Genomic DNA, 14,144 nt, shown 5'->3' with positions numbered 1-14,144 from the left:
TCCAAAACGTTCACAAGATGCTCGTAAGTGTCTGGGTAAAGAAACCAGTGCCAGCAAGACTACAAGGGCAGCTCTTCTGAAGGCCGATTCACTGCTGCCTTGAGTACAAGACAATACCCATCCTTATGACTTGGGTGACTGTTTTCACATTGGTTTTCAAAGCGAACATGACCTGCCTACTCCTTACCTGGTCTTTAATGAAAAAGTCACTGTTGCTGGAATGCCGTATGTTTCTAGAGCATTTGGAAAGGCTGAAAAAAAAAAAAAAACTAAAATTCCTGAGAACACTCCTTTGTGGCATTAAGCTTTTCAATAGTGTTTTAGGAAAAGCCTCGTGTTTAAAGAAAAAAAAAAAAAACCTGCAACAGCTAAACACCATGCTGTTCTTCTGCTTAAGTAATGTATTATTGTCTAAAAAAATACTCTAACATCTATTAAGTTTAATATTTCAGCTGGCAAAAAAAATCAGGTTGTTGCAGTTGAATTTAAGCCCCAAATTCTACTTTCTTGCCACCAGTATTAGAGTTTTTGCTTCCAACAGACAAATCAAATTGGTTTCATAAGGACCATATTCTATCAAATACGCGCAGGATACTTCAAAAGCCTTTGCACAAGTTCTTGTATTTCTGAACCTCAGAAACTTCTCTGGCAAGTCGACATTTTGCATATGATGGAGACTGGAATTCCATCTTTAGCCGTGGTACATGAGGGAAGAATTCTGACTGAGGTCCAGCATGTCCTCACATCAGCTGGTATGTATGGACAGCATCTATGCAACTTCCTCTTTTGTGATGCATCTTCCTATTTTGTGCTTCGCAGCCTTCGTCTTCCATAAACTCACCTTTTCAGCCTGGCCAACTGGTAAGTAAATTTGAGGTTTACAGTATATCTTTTCTCCCTATTAATTTCCAGCTCACTTCTTCCCGAAGAATGGCAAATCTCTGCCAAGTATTCTCTTTCTTTCCATGGCCTGATTCTTCTTCTGTGGAGCCTGCAATTTGCTCCACAAAAATACAATTCCATTTGAAGGGATTTACTCTGCTACATTTTTTTCACTAGTAGACGCTTATGCACTCTACAATACAGCGCATGACGTTCAGTTACATTGTTGGGAATATTTTTGTAGGACTTAAATTAGGAAGGGGTACTTGACCATTTAAGACAGACACAAAACAAACAAAAAAAATCCCAGCCATCTCCCTCACCAATTTGTGAAGACCTGGATTAGAATCATGAGCTAAAAATCTTCTAAATGCATCACAAAGTGCATCTCCTGCGATGTTTGAATCTTGATGAAGTCAACTCAACCTAACCCTTAGGGGGTAGCCCACAGGGAGTTTTATCCTTACAGTGTTGCTGATGAAGCAGGCCAAGCTGGCCTTGTACTGACCACACAGAGAGATGTGGAAAATAAGCATTTGTCACTCGTGGAGACCACAAAGCTTATGGAAATCACACCTACACATATAACAAGTAGCTGATTAAAAGATAAATCTCCTAACGTTTTGGTTAGTAGCTTTTCAACTCTGCACTAGTCTAAAGACCGTTTTTTTTTTGGGGGGTATATTTCCTTAGAAGGCAACCTTCACATTTTAATCTATTTACTCTTGGAGCCCATGCCACGTAGCATTGAAACAACAATATCAAAAGATGCATGGCCTTCCTCTGTTCTTCTTGAGGAGACATTAATAATAGATTTAATTATTAAACTTTGGCCATAACAGTTTTAACCATGTAATACAAAACCAGCACATCAGTGAACATCACGGCCAATAGACCTAAATGTTAATGGAAAGCATTTTTAAAAAGTACAGCAAAAAAACGAAGCCTACACTACCAAGTAATCCTTGCTGAGTTCCTGGAAGTGCAGGAACACCCGCACAGAAATACAAACATCGAGTAACAGGGCATCTGATTGCCTATTTGTGCTGCTGATATCTTCTTGAAGTAATTACCATGCGAAAAGCCCCCTTGACTTGCTAAAAGACCTTCCAAGGCACTATAAGAGTGACTTGCTATAAGATCAGCTCATCCTGCATTATAGCAGACATTTATTTCTCCCAAGGGAAAGTTGCTGGTCTGGTGGTTTAGGTGGGAGGATAACTCCAAAGCCAGATGAGTACGTTGCTGTAATGTCAGTTTACCTGGTAGGTGCATTGTGATATCACCAAGAACCGCCTGAGCTTCAACTATTAAAAAGAATAAATAAAAAAACTGTGCTCTGGTTGTCCTTGGTGAACGATGCTGGAAGGGTGTGGGGTTTTTGTTGTTGTTGTTTTTAAAGCATACCAGATTGATAAAATAATCCTGTTTTCTTTTTTGTTCCCTTAATGAGAACCACCTGTGATCCGTTAGCAGCCTCCTAAAAATATGAGAGGTCAAACAAATCCCATGTGCAAATTTAATGAATTTTACCTAATTAAAACTCTGGTTTACTTATTGGAAATCATTTTCAGACCTAAGCAAGGATTTATGCCCTAAACCTGTAACTGTAATGTTTTGTGCCTACTCTGGACATTGCAGTGGTGGAGAGAACACATCTTCAGTAACGTTCTTCAGTTCTTAATACTCCCTGACTTTGCATATTTAAGCTAGGAGCATACCTGGGAACAGGAGTCAAAGAACATTTTATCTTATGCAAAGTACATCTTCAACTCCAGTCTGAAGTTAAAACATGTCTATACTGATATCCAAAGCAAATGTTCCAAACCAAGCAATCATCAACTGAATAAATAAGCAATTTGTAGCTGTCTTAAGGATACTAGTGAAAGGGTGGATTTGGAGCAGTGCAGAAACTTGCCTTAGTCTGCTAAAAGCACGTAAGGTCTAAATGGAAGCCTCCAAGAATACATTTATAAAGAACGACGTAACTGTTATGACTGTGCTCTCAAAAGAAGTAATATAAAAGACAAACTACACTAAATTAGGCTCATGGCTCAGTAAGTGCAGATTAATAAATTACCACTGCACACCTGATGTGCAGCAACTGCTCACACTGGTATGCTTAGCTTCCAGCTGGAACAGGACAAAAATCATTCTCCCTCGATGTTTCACTTGTGTAAGAGTGTACACAAGAATTACTGCTCCAGCCCAGCTGACAGAAAGCAACCTCTTGATTTAAAACCTTGTAAAAAAGATTTCCACAGAGGCAGGCTCAGTCTTTCGAACTATTTTCAGATTTGAACGCAGCTGTGTAATGCATATAGACCACAGATCAAAGATAACTTACTTCTGAAAGTATAGATTTTAAAGACAGATATGGAGGAGGGGAAAAGTTAGAAAACAGGAAGGTGACAGAGATGGTTTTTGAAGGACAAGAAGGTTTGTCCTTCAAAAAAGGACAGAGGGCTTCCTAGGCAATGGGGTCTATCTGAAGAATTGGTCAACTCTGCTAAGGAGTTCTTCTTGCTTGTTGCCTTTTTGCTGTTCTGAAAAGTTTATACACCCCTTCCCAGCTCCCAAATAACATCCTCCTTTCAAAGGGGCTATTGCAAACCTGCAGAAAGTCCATGGTCACTTTATGTCTACACCTAAATGTGCCTGCATACGCCTCTGGAAACTCTTTGTGCTGCTACTGTTAAAGCACAAAACACTGTCTGCTCATTAGAAATGACCTGCTGTCTGGCCAAAGAGACAGCAAGAAGAATAAAGACATATTTGGGTTACACTTCTTGAGTCACTAAGTCCTGAAACCATAGTGAAGCCACAAGCCCAAACATCCTTAGCAGGAAATCCCTCCTAAGACCGATTCCCTGCCTGCTGTTGTTCACACAACCCTGCCAAAAGCGGGTGGGAAAGGGGACAGAAGAGGCTTGGTGGAACGCCACAGCCATCAGCTTGGTAAGTTAATGTATTCTGTAGCATTATAAAATGCACGTGGGATTTCCCTCATTCAAAGCACGTCTAGCTGGACCATCCTGCAGCCAGCATGGCTGAGCAGCAAGTACCTCAGCTGGCAGTGAAGCCGGGTTTGAGCTCAAGCCTTGAATCGCTCTTGCATGTGCCTGTTAAGTGAGCTTGAACCTTGTGCCCCTCTGTCAGAGGTATTTCAGAGGCCCACTGGTATTTCTGACAGCCCCATCCAGGACGCAGAGGGCTCAGAGCAGCTCAGCAGAGCAGGGGGCACTGGGGTCACAAAGCTGGGTGGGTGCACAGCCGGCAGGCAAGTCGTGCCAGACCAACCAGTGATTCTCTGCAAAATGCAAAGCCTGGTGGGTTTAGACAGGGCTACTCCACACTAGTTTCAGGAAAGCAGCCCTAAAAGTAAACTTTCCCAGCGCAGACAAGCTCTCAGCTAGGAAACGGCACATGACTAGAGGTTAGCAGCATAGATTATTTGACGTCTGGCAGAGCCTCAAAGTCTTTTTCTCCCTCCTGTGGTCTCCATTAAGAATGTGGGGAGGTGGAGAGGGGGGAAGCAGACTGAGAGCACTGTGGAAGACAGCATCCTACAGCAAAGCTGTGCAACGCCATTTCACAATTTTTCCAATACCAATATTTTGCCATGCCAAAGGCTACAAGTGAAACAAGACAGGTATTTCCGGGACTTCTGTGCAGCAAATCACCAGTTCCAAAGGCTGCTCTTTCAGCTCTCTGTATTTATGAAACAGAAGGCACCTCGAGTTCGCCTTGGAGCTCCTTGGTATGCAGTTGAGCTTTTTTTTAAAATAAAAAAAAAAATTCAAGTTTTTATTTTTAAGTCACATGAAAGAGCTTTGAAATCTTTCAAGGGCTGATTATTTTTTGAAGCCTTCAGTCTGCTTTCCGCCACTTCATTCCATCACCTCGGTCCTCAAACAAGACGTACTTCATGCACTTCGGAACATTTGTTCTTCTCAAACACCCCGCATCTCTCATCTCTGCAGAAAAATACAACCAATACCCGAGGTGGGGGGGAGCAATAACATTACTGAACCACTTTAAACTCTTTAGACCAACAAACAAATCCATTTCCAAAGCAAAATAAAAAATACCAAGTGAAGGTAAACCTGTAAGAGAAATTTCAAGTTTCTCCTCAAGAAGCGGATGGAAGACAGGGCTCTCTCATCCAAACATCAAAAACAGAAATACTGCTTTTCAATACTCAGAGAAGTTCGTATTTAAAAGACATGCACAAAACAACAAAAGGTGGAAAAAAGATGCTTGCTCTTCTGACTTTCTAATATATGATACAAAAGGAGAAAAAGCAGCCATGTCACATTCACATCGTAAGTCTCCCTTAACAGACAGAAAATACCAGTGGAAGAAAAATTACTATTTTTTCAAAATTCTGTGTGGGGAAACTGAGCCTTTTTTTAATTCTCTAAAGCAAAATCTGATGGGGGCAAAGGGAAGGGAGGAGACAAGTATGTTAACAGGGAATAATGCAATAGCTTCTCAAGCTATTTTACACCACTGATCACAATGTGAATTAAGTTCTTGTCCTGCAAAGGTAGAACAACCCAATAAACCAAAACCCACCGACCCCCAAGTTCAGCAGACAGACGGAAGATCATTGCTTTCCAAGTGTCATAGTCCTAGAGTATTCCGACACTTCTTACATGGAGTAGCTTCCAAACCTGGATTATTCTTGCCATGCTCCCCCCCAGTTCTCCAGCACTGTTTTGAGGTGAAAAGACCAGAAGTGGCACATTCCCGCTGCAGCTGCACACTGGTGGATAACATGCTTTGCTTTGTTCTCCTTCTTTTCTTTACCATCAATTTTCAGTTTCCTGTTTCAGTCTGCCTCTGAGCACTGCACTAGTATTTTTATGGAACAAAACACATTTATCACTCCGAAGTCATCTCAGACCACCATCACACCACATGCAAACTTAGACAGATATCATCACTTTTTCCATGCAACTTTCATCCGTCTTGCTATCATCATGATACTCAATCTCCTAAGACTACAACTGGCTTTTACTTTTGCTACATTAAATAATCACCAAATAGAAGACATTTTGGCACTGCTTCTTCCAGGTCACTGATGAGTTAAGCATGACAGATCCTAACAAACCCCTATTGATCCCACCATGCAAGTTCAACATTTTACTCCTACCTTTCGTTTCCTCTTGTAACCAGTAATCTGACGATTCAAAGATCTGCACCTTTATCTCTCAACTGCTTAATCTCTTTAACAGCCTTTGGTAAAGGATCTTGTCTGGTGCATTTTGGAAATCAAAGCAGATCAATCAGATCATCTTTATGTGTTTGTTAACTCCCCCAAGCAACTCTAACAAGTTAGCAGGGACTACCTTTATAGAAAACACACTGGCACTGTGCAATACGCACAGTTGTATGCAAAGCGACCTCCCAAAGCTCCTTCAAAACAAAACAACAACAAAACAAGCCCACCGCCCTTCATCACAGAGCCGTTCTGTTCAGCTCCACAGAGCAAAGTACCAGTGGTAAAGCTGCACACTGAAATGGACACAGAGGGATAGAGCACGTACTAATGGAGCCCCTCACCTCCAATCCTTCTCCCCCCAAGCTAGCCAAAAATCCTGTATGGAATATTGCTAGGAAGAGTCCAAAAAACAGAAAACTTTCACTTTTCATCTGTATTTTTAATTTATAGCAAACCCAATCCCCCACCCCCCTGAATTCCTTGAAATCTTACAGAAGGTCGATGTTGGCCTCTTCCTATTTCCAGTCTGTGGGATCCATCACACTCAAATACATCAGCACTGAGAAGCACACAAGGCTGAGACACAAGTCAAACAGTACTAGGATACTCACTTGACAGTCCAAGAAAAATAAGCAATTATTATCGTTATTGCTATTCTTAATGTTCCTCTTGTTGTAAATAGAAGTTATTAACATTACTGAGTTTGATTGCGTAACATTACCAAATGTCCTTCTGAATGTTACGATGTCACGTCTATTGCCCTCCTTCAAAATGACTTTGACACAGCTAGAATGCTGCCATGACAACTACCAAGCAAAGCAACAGAAAGGTGAAAACACCAGCCTCAACTCTCACTTGGTGTGAATCAACTTCCCTTCAGTGCAGCTATAATTACATTCTACCTGAATTCTCAGACAGATCTGTGGCATTTTCTGAAATTTCCCTGGATATTCCTCTTGGGACAATCATCCTTGAAGTATAATTCTCAAATTTTCGTTAAGTTATTATTTGCATCTTGCAATAGTCATAGTAGCCATGACTAATCTGAGGGAAGCTGCCAGGTTCTCTAACCAAAACTACCAGGAAATACCCCACATTCAATATCTTTTTTTTTTTTTTTTTTTTTTTTAAATCATACCACAGTGAACATGTTTATCTTGAGTACAAACTTAACAGGCAAGTAATTTTTTTCAGCTTTATTATTTATTGTAGTCTTAAGGTGAAAACACATTTGGAAGCAAATTTGGCTACCAAATATTTCATGGATATTTGCTTCCCTTTTTCACATAAAGGAAGGGAGAAAAGGGGAGAAGGAGAAACCAGAAAACACATCCTTGCCTCAGTGTGTCTAAGGACATATGACTGTATGGGCTTAGAGAGAACGATCAAGTACATTAGAAATTTGCAAAAAGTGCTTCTGTCTAAAAAAAACACCACCACCACCACCACCTTAATGTAGTGTTGCAAATCTATATGCTTTTAACATATAATTTGGGAATTCTGGCAGAAAGACATTAAATGTATATAAATATATATATATGTGTGTGTGTGTGTATAGCATTAACTGTATAATTAAGAATGTATGAATAAGAAAATGATTTTTTTTTCATAGAAAACAGATAGAGAAACTATATCTATTTAGGCAAATACTGATTCCATGTACCACAACTTCAGAGAGAGACAGAAAGCATTTCCATTCAGGATACTACAAAAAAAGTTAGTACTAATACGACAAATACCTTAAAAAGGTGAGTTATGAAAAACTACTTTGAAAACATAGAACTTTTAAAAACGACAGTATCTTGCAGCATGGGGTTCCACAGCTGAACTAAAATTACATGAAAATCTTCATTATTTTGCTTATTTCAGATCTGCCACCTTGCACTGGAAGGCGTGCTAACTATCTGTTTCCCTTTCCATGTGACTCGCAGCATGAAAAATGTTTTCCATGTCATCCCCCAGTTGTCCTTTTTCCAGGCTAAAAAACGTATCTCAGCACATTTAGTCATTCTCCATCTAGAAACCATTCTGTAGTCATCACCAGTCTTTCTACTGCTCCTCATTTCTACTGTACCTTCTTTGGGAGTTACACAATATTCAAATAAACACTGGCTACTAGATAAACTAAGTCAGGACGTCTCTTCTTGGGCTCTACTGAGAATCAAGGCAACTTTTTTTTCCACAGTGCAAGGTCAAGATCTTTCTCTGAAGTGGTAAAAATCTGCTCAGAGTTGACCACATTTGCCCAAATAAAGTTCAGACTGCTTTATTCATGAGCATCATTTCACAATTACTTACACCAAGTTTTACCTGCTATTTTGTCATTCTCACTCCCACTCACTCAGAAGACATTTCTATCTCTTGAAGATCAACTAACTCAATTCCCCCAATTCACTTAACACTGGCAGTGAAATGCTAATCACCTCCCTCCTCCAAATCACTTGGATTTTGCTTTTGACGATCACAAAGCAACCTGTGCTTCTATCAGAGATTTTCACTGGACTACACTGGTGACTTCCTTCCACTGTGCAAACTGTACTGGAGAATATTTTACCCACTTACCGATGCAAGCAACTTGTGCTCCCCTTCCATAACAATTGCTTTCTTTAAAGTTTTTGGTGAGGAACATTCAAAAGCAATTGCTAAGATCAAGTACATTTCCAACAGAGGGAAAAAAGAAAAAAAAAGCATGTTTCTTGAGTGCAGTGTGGAGCCCATCTGAAGATGGCCTTCTTTTACAGAAACCTAAGGATAATGTTCCCAGAGCTGTCTTGGATTGTTTGTGGCCAGCTAAGTACTTTTGACAGTTTCAGCAAATGCTATAACATTTATCTACATCTCTTTTTGTAAAGGCCAAGTCAGAGAACATAGCATTAAAATATGCATAGTGCATTTTTCTTAGCCCAGAAGCAACATTCATCCTTTCCTCAAAAGGGTTGCAACTGTAGACATTCTCATCCACAATGTTTTTGTTTGTTTTTGTTTTAAATGACTGGACTACAATATTTAGCTGAAAATGAACTAAAAGAAGACTGAAAAATAAGAAAGCATTTGTAAAGAACACAGATGTTTTTCATCCCTTAATATTTGGAAAAAAAAATCTGAATTAAAAAAAGAGAACCTAAATTTTACGCAATTCTTAGAGAAATAAATACACCCACCTTTCCAAAATAAAATAAATGAGCCCAGCCCTTAAAACATTAGCAACCTATATATACAAATATACACACATATATCTTGTATCTTGTGTTTCGTCTTACCTTTTAGCCAACCACAGTTTGGTTCCTATACAGGTAATGATGTCACCCAGTCCCCGCTGAAAGTCTGAATTAACAAACTGTTTTGATTCCAAGTACGACTGCAGCAAGTGAAAAACCTAAATCAAAAAAATCAAATCAGTTTCTAGGCACTGCTTTTCCTCCAAACAGTTCAAATGAAAACCACCTGCAAAATGAACAACTGTTATTCAGGCAAAAACATGCATTCATCTGGCATAAGAACAGATGGAATCCCTAAATTGCAGATTCTTTAAAATTCCCTTTTCACAGCTAGTAAGCAACACTACACAGAAGTGCAGGAAGATGCTAACTAACATCCATGGAGCAAACAGAGCACAGCCTGCTGAACGCCACTACTACTGGCCCTCGCCAACCTGAGCATCCTTCAGCTTTCCACCTTTTCCTGGTGCCATCTGCTCGCCGGTGCCAGCAGAAGCAGCCGTGGAGCACGTCGGCAGCCTGGCCTGCTGGAGGGGACGGGGCTGTTTGCACTGCACGAGTACAACCAAGGAGACAGGCGAGGGTGGAGAGCTGCAGCAAAGGCAAATGCCACATAAGTCAACAACGCTGCTGAGAGGAGCTTCTGCTGAATTACAGCATAGGTGCATGAGTATGTGTTAGCCATAGGAGTCTGCTAGAATTAGTCAGGGAAACTGTGCAAGAAGCCGGTTTGGTTTGCTGAAGTAATTGGTGCCGTGAGTCCTGACTACTCTGTTCATGGCATGAGAACTTCTCCTGCAGTACAAAACCAAAAGACAGATTCCAACAGCAAAATGAATACAGCTGAATCTTTAGTTAGCGCATTATCAAATACCTACGGCTGCCAAACCCAATCCAAACTTAAAATTTAGGCATTCAGGGACCCGAAGCCCAGAGACTTTACTTAGGCTCTTAAAAGCGTGCAGCACCTCGTACTCTAAACCCTGAGCAAAGAGCTTTTCGGGGGCAGAAGAATTAGCATATATAACTGCTCCAAAGCCTTGACAGCAAAGTTTCTTCATTCCTGTCCTTGAGATCCTTCATTCAGGGCTCTGGGCAAGCACAGCAGGCAGATGGGTTCACAGGAGAGGAGGAGGCTCACACTATTTTCTTCCCAAGGACAGAGCTGGCTGAACTCCCTGCACAGGGCTGTGGAAGTCACTGTGCTACCTCCTCCAGAGCTTCTTGTAAAAGCCTGCTAGGCAAATCCTACCCTCATGAAGGAAAATATTCACGATACCAAAATAGCAAGCATGACCTGTAGCCTGGTCAACAAAGCAAGTAATTCCTGTTCTTTGAGATCTTTCTGTGCTATTTAAAAACAAGTTCCCCAAGCTATGTAAAATATGGGTAAAATGGAGTTTAAGGAAAAAAAAAAAAAAAAGCATATGTTCATCTGGATGTATAGTCATCTAGGTTGCAAGGATGAAGAGGAAATATCAGATAGCAGCTGAAAGCTGATACGAGGTGCAGAATGGAGACGAGCTCTTGAGGCCAGCCCCAGCAGGTCTCACCCTCTGCATGGGAAGGAGAGCGTGTGACACACTCCTCGGGCACAAGCCACGATGTCCACATCATCCTACTCTGCTTTTACCTTTCCTGTTCATTTGTGAGTGAACGGTCAACATCCACCTCCATGGAAAAACATGGAGATAGATGGGGTGGAACTGCAGCCTTGTGGGAATGACCTTGTTTGACTTGAGGAGTCTGGTGCCCTGGTAGCTTGGAAGCTGGAATTGGAGGAGCAGGGTGCTACCTCTCCCTCTTCCTTTACTTCATCTTACAGCCTCCAAATCTGAAGTTCTGTTTACCTGCCTGGGTTAAACACATAGATAGACATGACAGTTTCTACATAAGCTGAAGAATTATGTCCTCCGTTGATTACTTACTGCAACCAGTGACATTAAGAATTTATGACGCTTTAGAGATGTTACAGATTACTTCTAAAAATGCATACACGAGCATTTTATATGGAAACCCTTAACTTGTGAGAGTATGAGCACTTCATACTTACAAAGTAGTGATTTTATGGCTAACTGATCAAGTGGGGACCTGTGCTTCGCTCTGGGAAGAAGAAAGCCTTTATATCCAGATTTTTTACATCTTAGATCTTGGTCTCCCACATTCCAGCTGTCACTTGCTCCCAGGGTTATTTTTTTTTGTTTGTTTGCTTGTTTTGGAAACACAAGAACTGCCGCATAGCATTAACTTGACACAATTTCATCTGCGCTATTTTTTGTGAAATCATTCAAGTGGAAGAACAGCTGCAGTAATTTCAAACAAGCACAGGAACAGCAGAGATGTCAAGAGACTATCTAATCCACACAAACATTGAGGTAGGGTCTAAGCATTCTTAGATGAAACAAATGCTTGCCTGTCCTAATATCTTGAAACCAGCCAATAAAGCAGACTCCAAAACATTTGTATGGAAACTCTTCAAGTGTTTCGCACACAAAATCCAATCTCTTGAAGTAAGGTGTTCCACTCCCACCCTTGACTTTTGCCCTCATGGTAAACAACTGCTCTCTGGACGCCGTTCAGTTGGTCCAGATTTTTTCCTAGTGAGGCACTTGCTGAACAGAGAGATCCAACTGGGGCCCCTCATGACAGGAACAATGAAACAAACTCTTCTCCATGTGTTAACAGGTGTTCTGCATGCAAGAGACATCCTGGAATGACAGCGGTTTGGTTTCTGTTCATTTTGTTCCCAAATCTTCTGAACTCCTCTGTACTTAGCACCATTTTGCTGAAAGATTACCTTTCTGATTTTCCCAAACCCATTTTAGATTTTGATCCTTCTCTACAAAGCACTCTGCAAAAGTATAAACCTGCAAATATTTGAGAGTTTCACAGGAGATCTCCACTTTGAATCCTACTCATGAGCCTGCTCTTGCCTGTGCCGCTGTCTGCTTACTGTGCACTATTATCTATTTGACATTAACCTTTTTTCATGAAAAACAACGTATAGAGTTACCATGACTGCTAGTTTTTCTGTGCATTTTGTGGCTTGTCCTTGGTCCCCGTTCAGTAATTAACACTACAGAAGACTAGGGATGGAAGAGGGAAATGCCGTGTATGTAGAGGCTCTTCATACTGCCTTTTATATCCTAATTGAAGACCATTTGGTGCCTTAACCTTTCTGATTTTATTCTTCTGTGCTTGTGTTCATTTCCAGGAACAGGAAGGGATTTACCTCTAAGCAATAATATAAAATCTGTTTCATAATTATGAAGGGGCTATCATATTTTTCCTAGAAGCTCAAATTAATTTTATCTCTTCAGCTTTGAAAACAGCTCCCAAAGTGCCTCCCTCCTCAACACACCGGAAATCGAAGTAGTTGACGAAGTAGTTGATAGCTCAAGCAAAAGGTCTTGAAAGAGGGGGAACCGCGTATATTAAACAGATCAAATGTGTGGATTTAAATTAGTCCACGCAGAAAATTCAGTACTGAAAATGCAACCAAAACTGCATTTCACTTTCCAGACAGACCATACCCTTTCAGTATGTTATTATTCTAATGCTAAAAATCAGAGGATGTCATGAGCCATACTTAAGCAGCAGAATTAGAAGGTACAACTCACGTAAGAGTTTGATTCACTCCAAAAAAATGTTGGCATTCGTCAAAGACAATGCGTAACTCTTGTGGCTTACCAGGTCTGACATCTGATATATGCAAAATACTGATTTTCTCATTGTTTCGATGCAAGCCCTCTATCATTTGTTCACCAGACTTTAGTGACCTAGTAAGTTTTCCTCACAAAAGGATTATATATTTGTTGTCATTTTAGAATATCTCAACGAAATTTGAAATTGAAATCAATGCTGACATGTTTTATTCAGAGCCTCCTGCAGTATTTAATGCAAACTAAAACTGGAGGTATCCAAACAAGCAATCTGTTAAAGGTACCTGCAGCAGTGCTCTACTTCCAACATGTGTGAAATGTTATTGTTTGGCTTTCAGTAATATTGCTGTAGTTTTGATGATCTGAGACTGCAAGATAGTCAATGTCTGCATGTGGAGGTAGTAAGTTTTGTGAGACTGTTTGATACAGATGATAAAACAGACAAGCTTTCGAACACAGAGCTTTCTTTGGGCCCCAAATTCTCAATTTAAAACGGTCTGCTAAATTCCTCACTTACACATAAATGCAAGGAGGTCATGGTGTTTCTTTTGTACTTGGGTGTTGGGTATTTTTTCTTTTATGACACTAAGACAATGCATTCATATTTTTAAAATGTAGTTTTACAACAGATCTGCATCATATCTAGAGAAAGGTTTATGAAGTCTTGCGGGATGACAAATTTATCTTTATATCTGATGTGATGTAAACACCAAGAAAGCAGCTTTAACACACTGGGAGTCTTGCTAACAGGACTGAAGACAATACCCAAGGTATTGCCTGTACTTCTCTGGAGCTGTGCACTGAAGATGGCCAAGTCACTGGATGCTAACAATCCTTTTCTCTTCCCCTGTTGGGATGTCCAGGTTGTCAGCCTAATGCACTGGAAGGGCTCTGCCTTCCAGTAACGAGGAACAGGATCCAGCCACCGGCCATCCTGGCACTCGCTGGTCTGTGTTCTACCAGCACTGATCCAGCAGGTCTTAACCTGCCTCAGGTAAAACCATTTCAGGGAACTGTGCTCCTTCGCAGCTCCAGTCTGGGAGGACTTAGTGCAGACTAACATGGCAGAAGTACCAGGTGAGCTCAGGTGCAGTGCTACATCCTAACTGGCAAAACTCAAGGGCCCGGCAAGCCAATGGAGGCAAGTGGTGTGCT

The 14,144-nt window shown here is 40.8% G+C and overlaps 1 protein-coding gene across 2 annotated transcripts in view; it reads right to left on the bottom strand.

The window, feature by feature from the left end:
- Window positions 1-14,144, bottom strand: part of THADA (THADA armadillo repeat containing) — a 163,331-nt gene that overhangs the window by 55,053 nt on the left and 94,134 nt on the right. For both annotated transcript variants that reach the window (XM_082757389.1, XM_082757388.1), the window contains one exon: window positions 9,370-9,485. In XM_082757389.1, the coding sequence (XP_082613515.1) occupies window positions 9,370-9,485 (116 nt within the window). The remainder of the gene's footprint in view (window positions 1-9,369; window positions 9,486-14,144) is intronic.

Source organism: Aythya marila, assembly GCF_965140915.1.
Source record: "Aythya marila genome assembly, chromosome: 3".
In the NCBI taxonomy this organism is placed as follows: Eukaryota; Metazoa; Chordata; class Aves; order Anseriformes; family Anatidae; genus Aythya; species Aythya marila.
The sequence above is the reverse complement of the archived record's forward strand: the minus strand, read 5'-3'. Positions and strand labels throughout refer to the sequence as shown.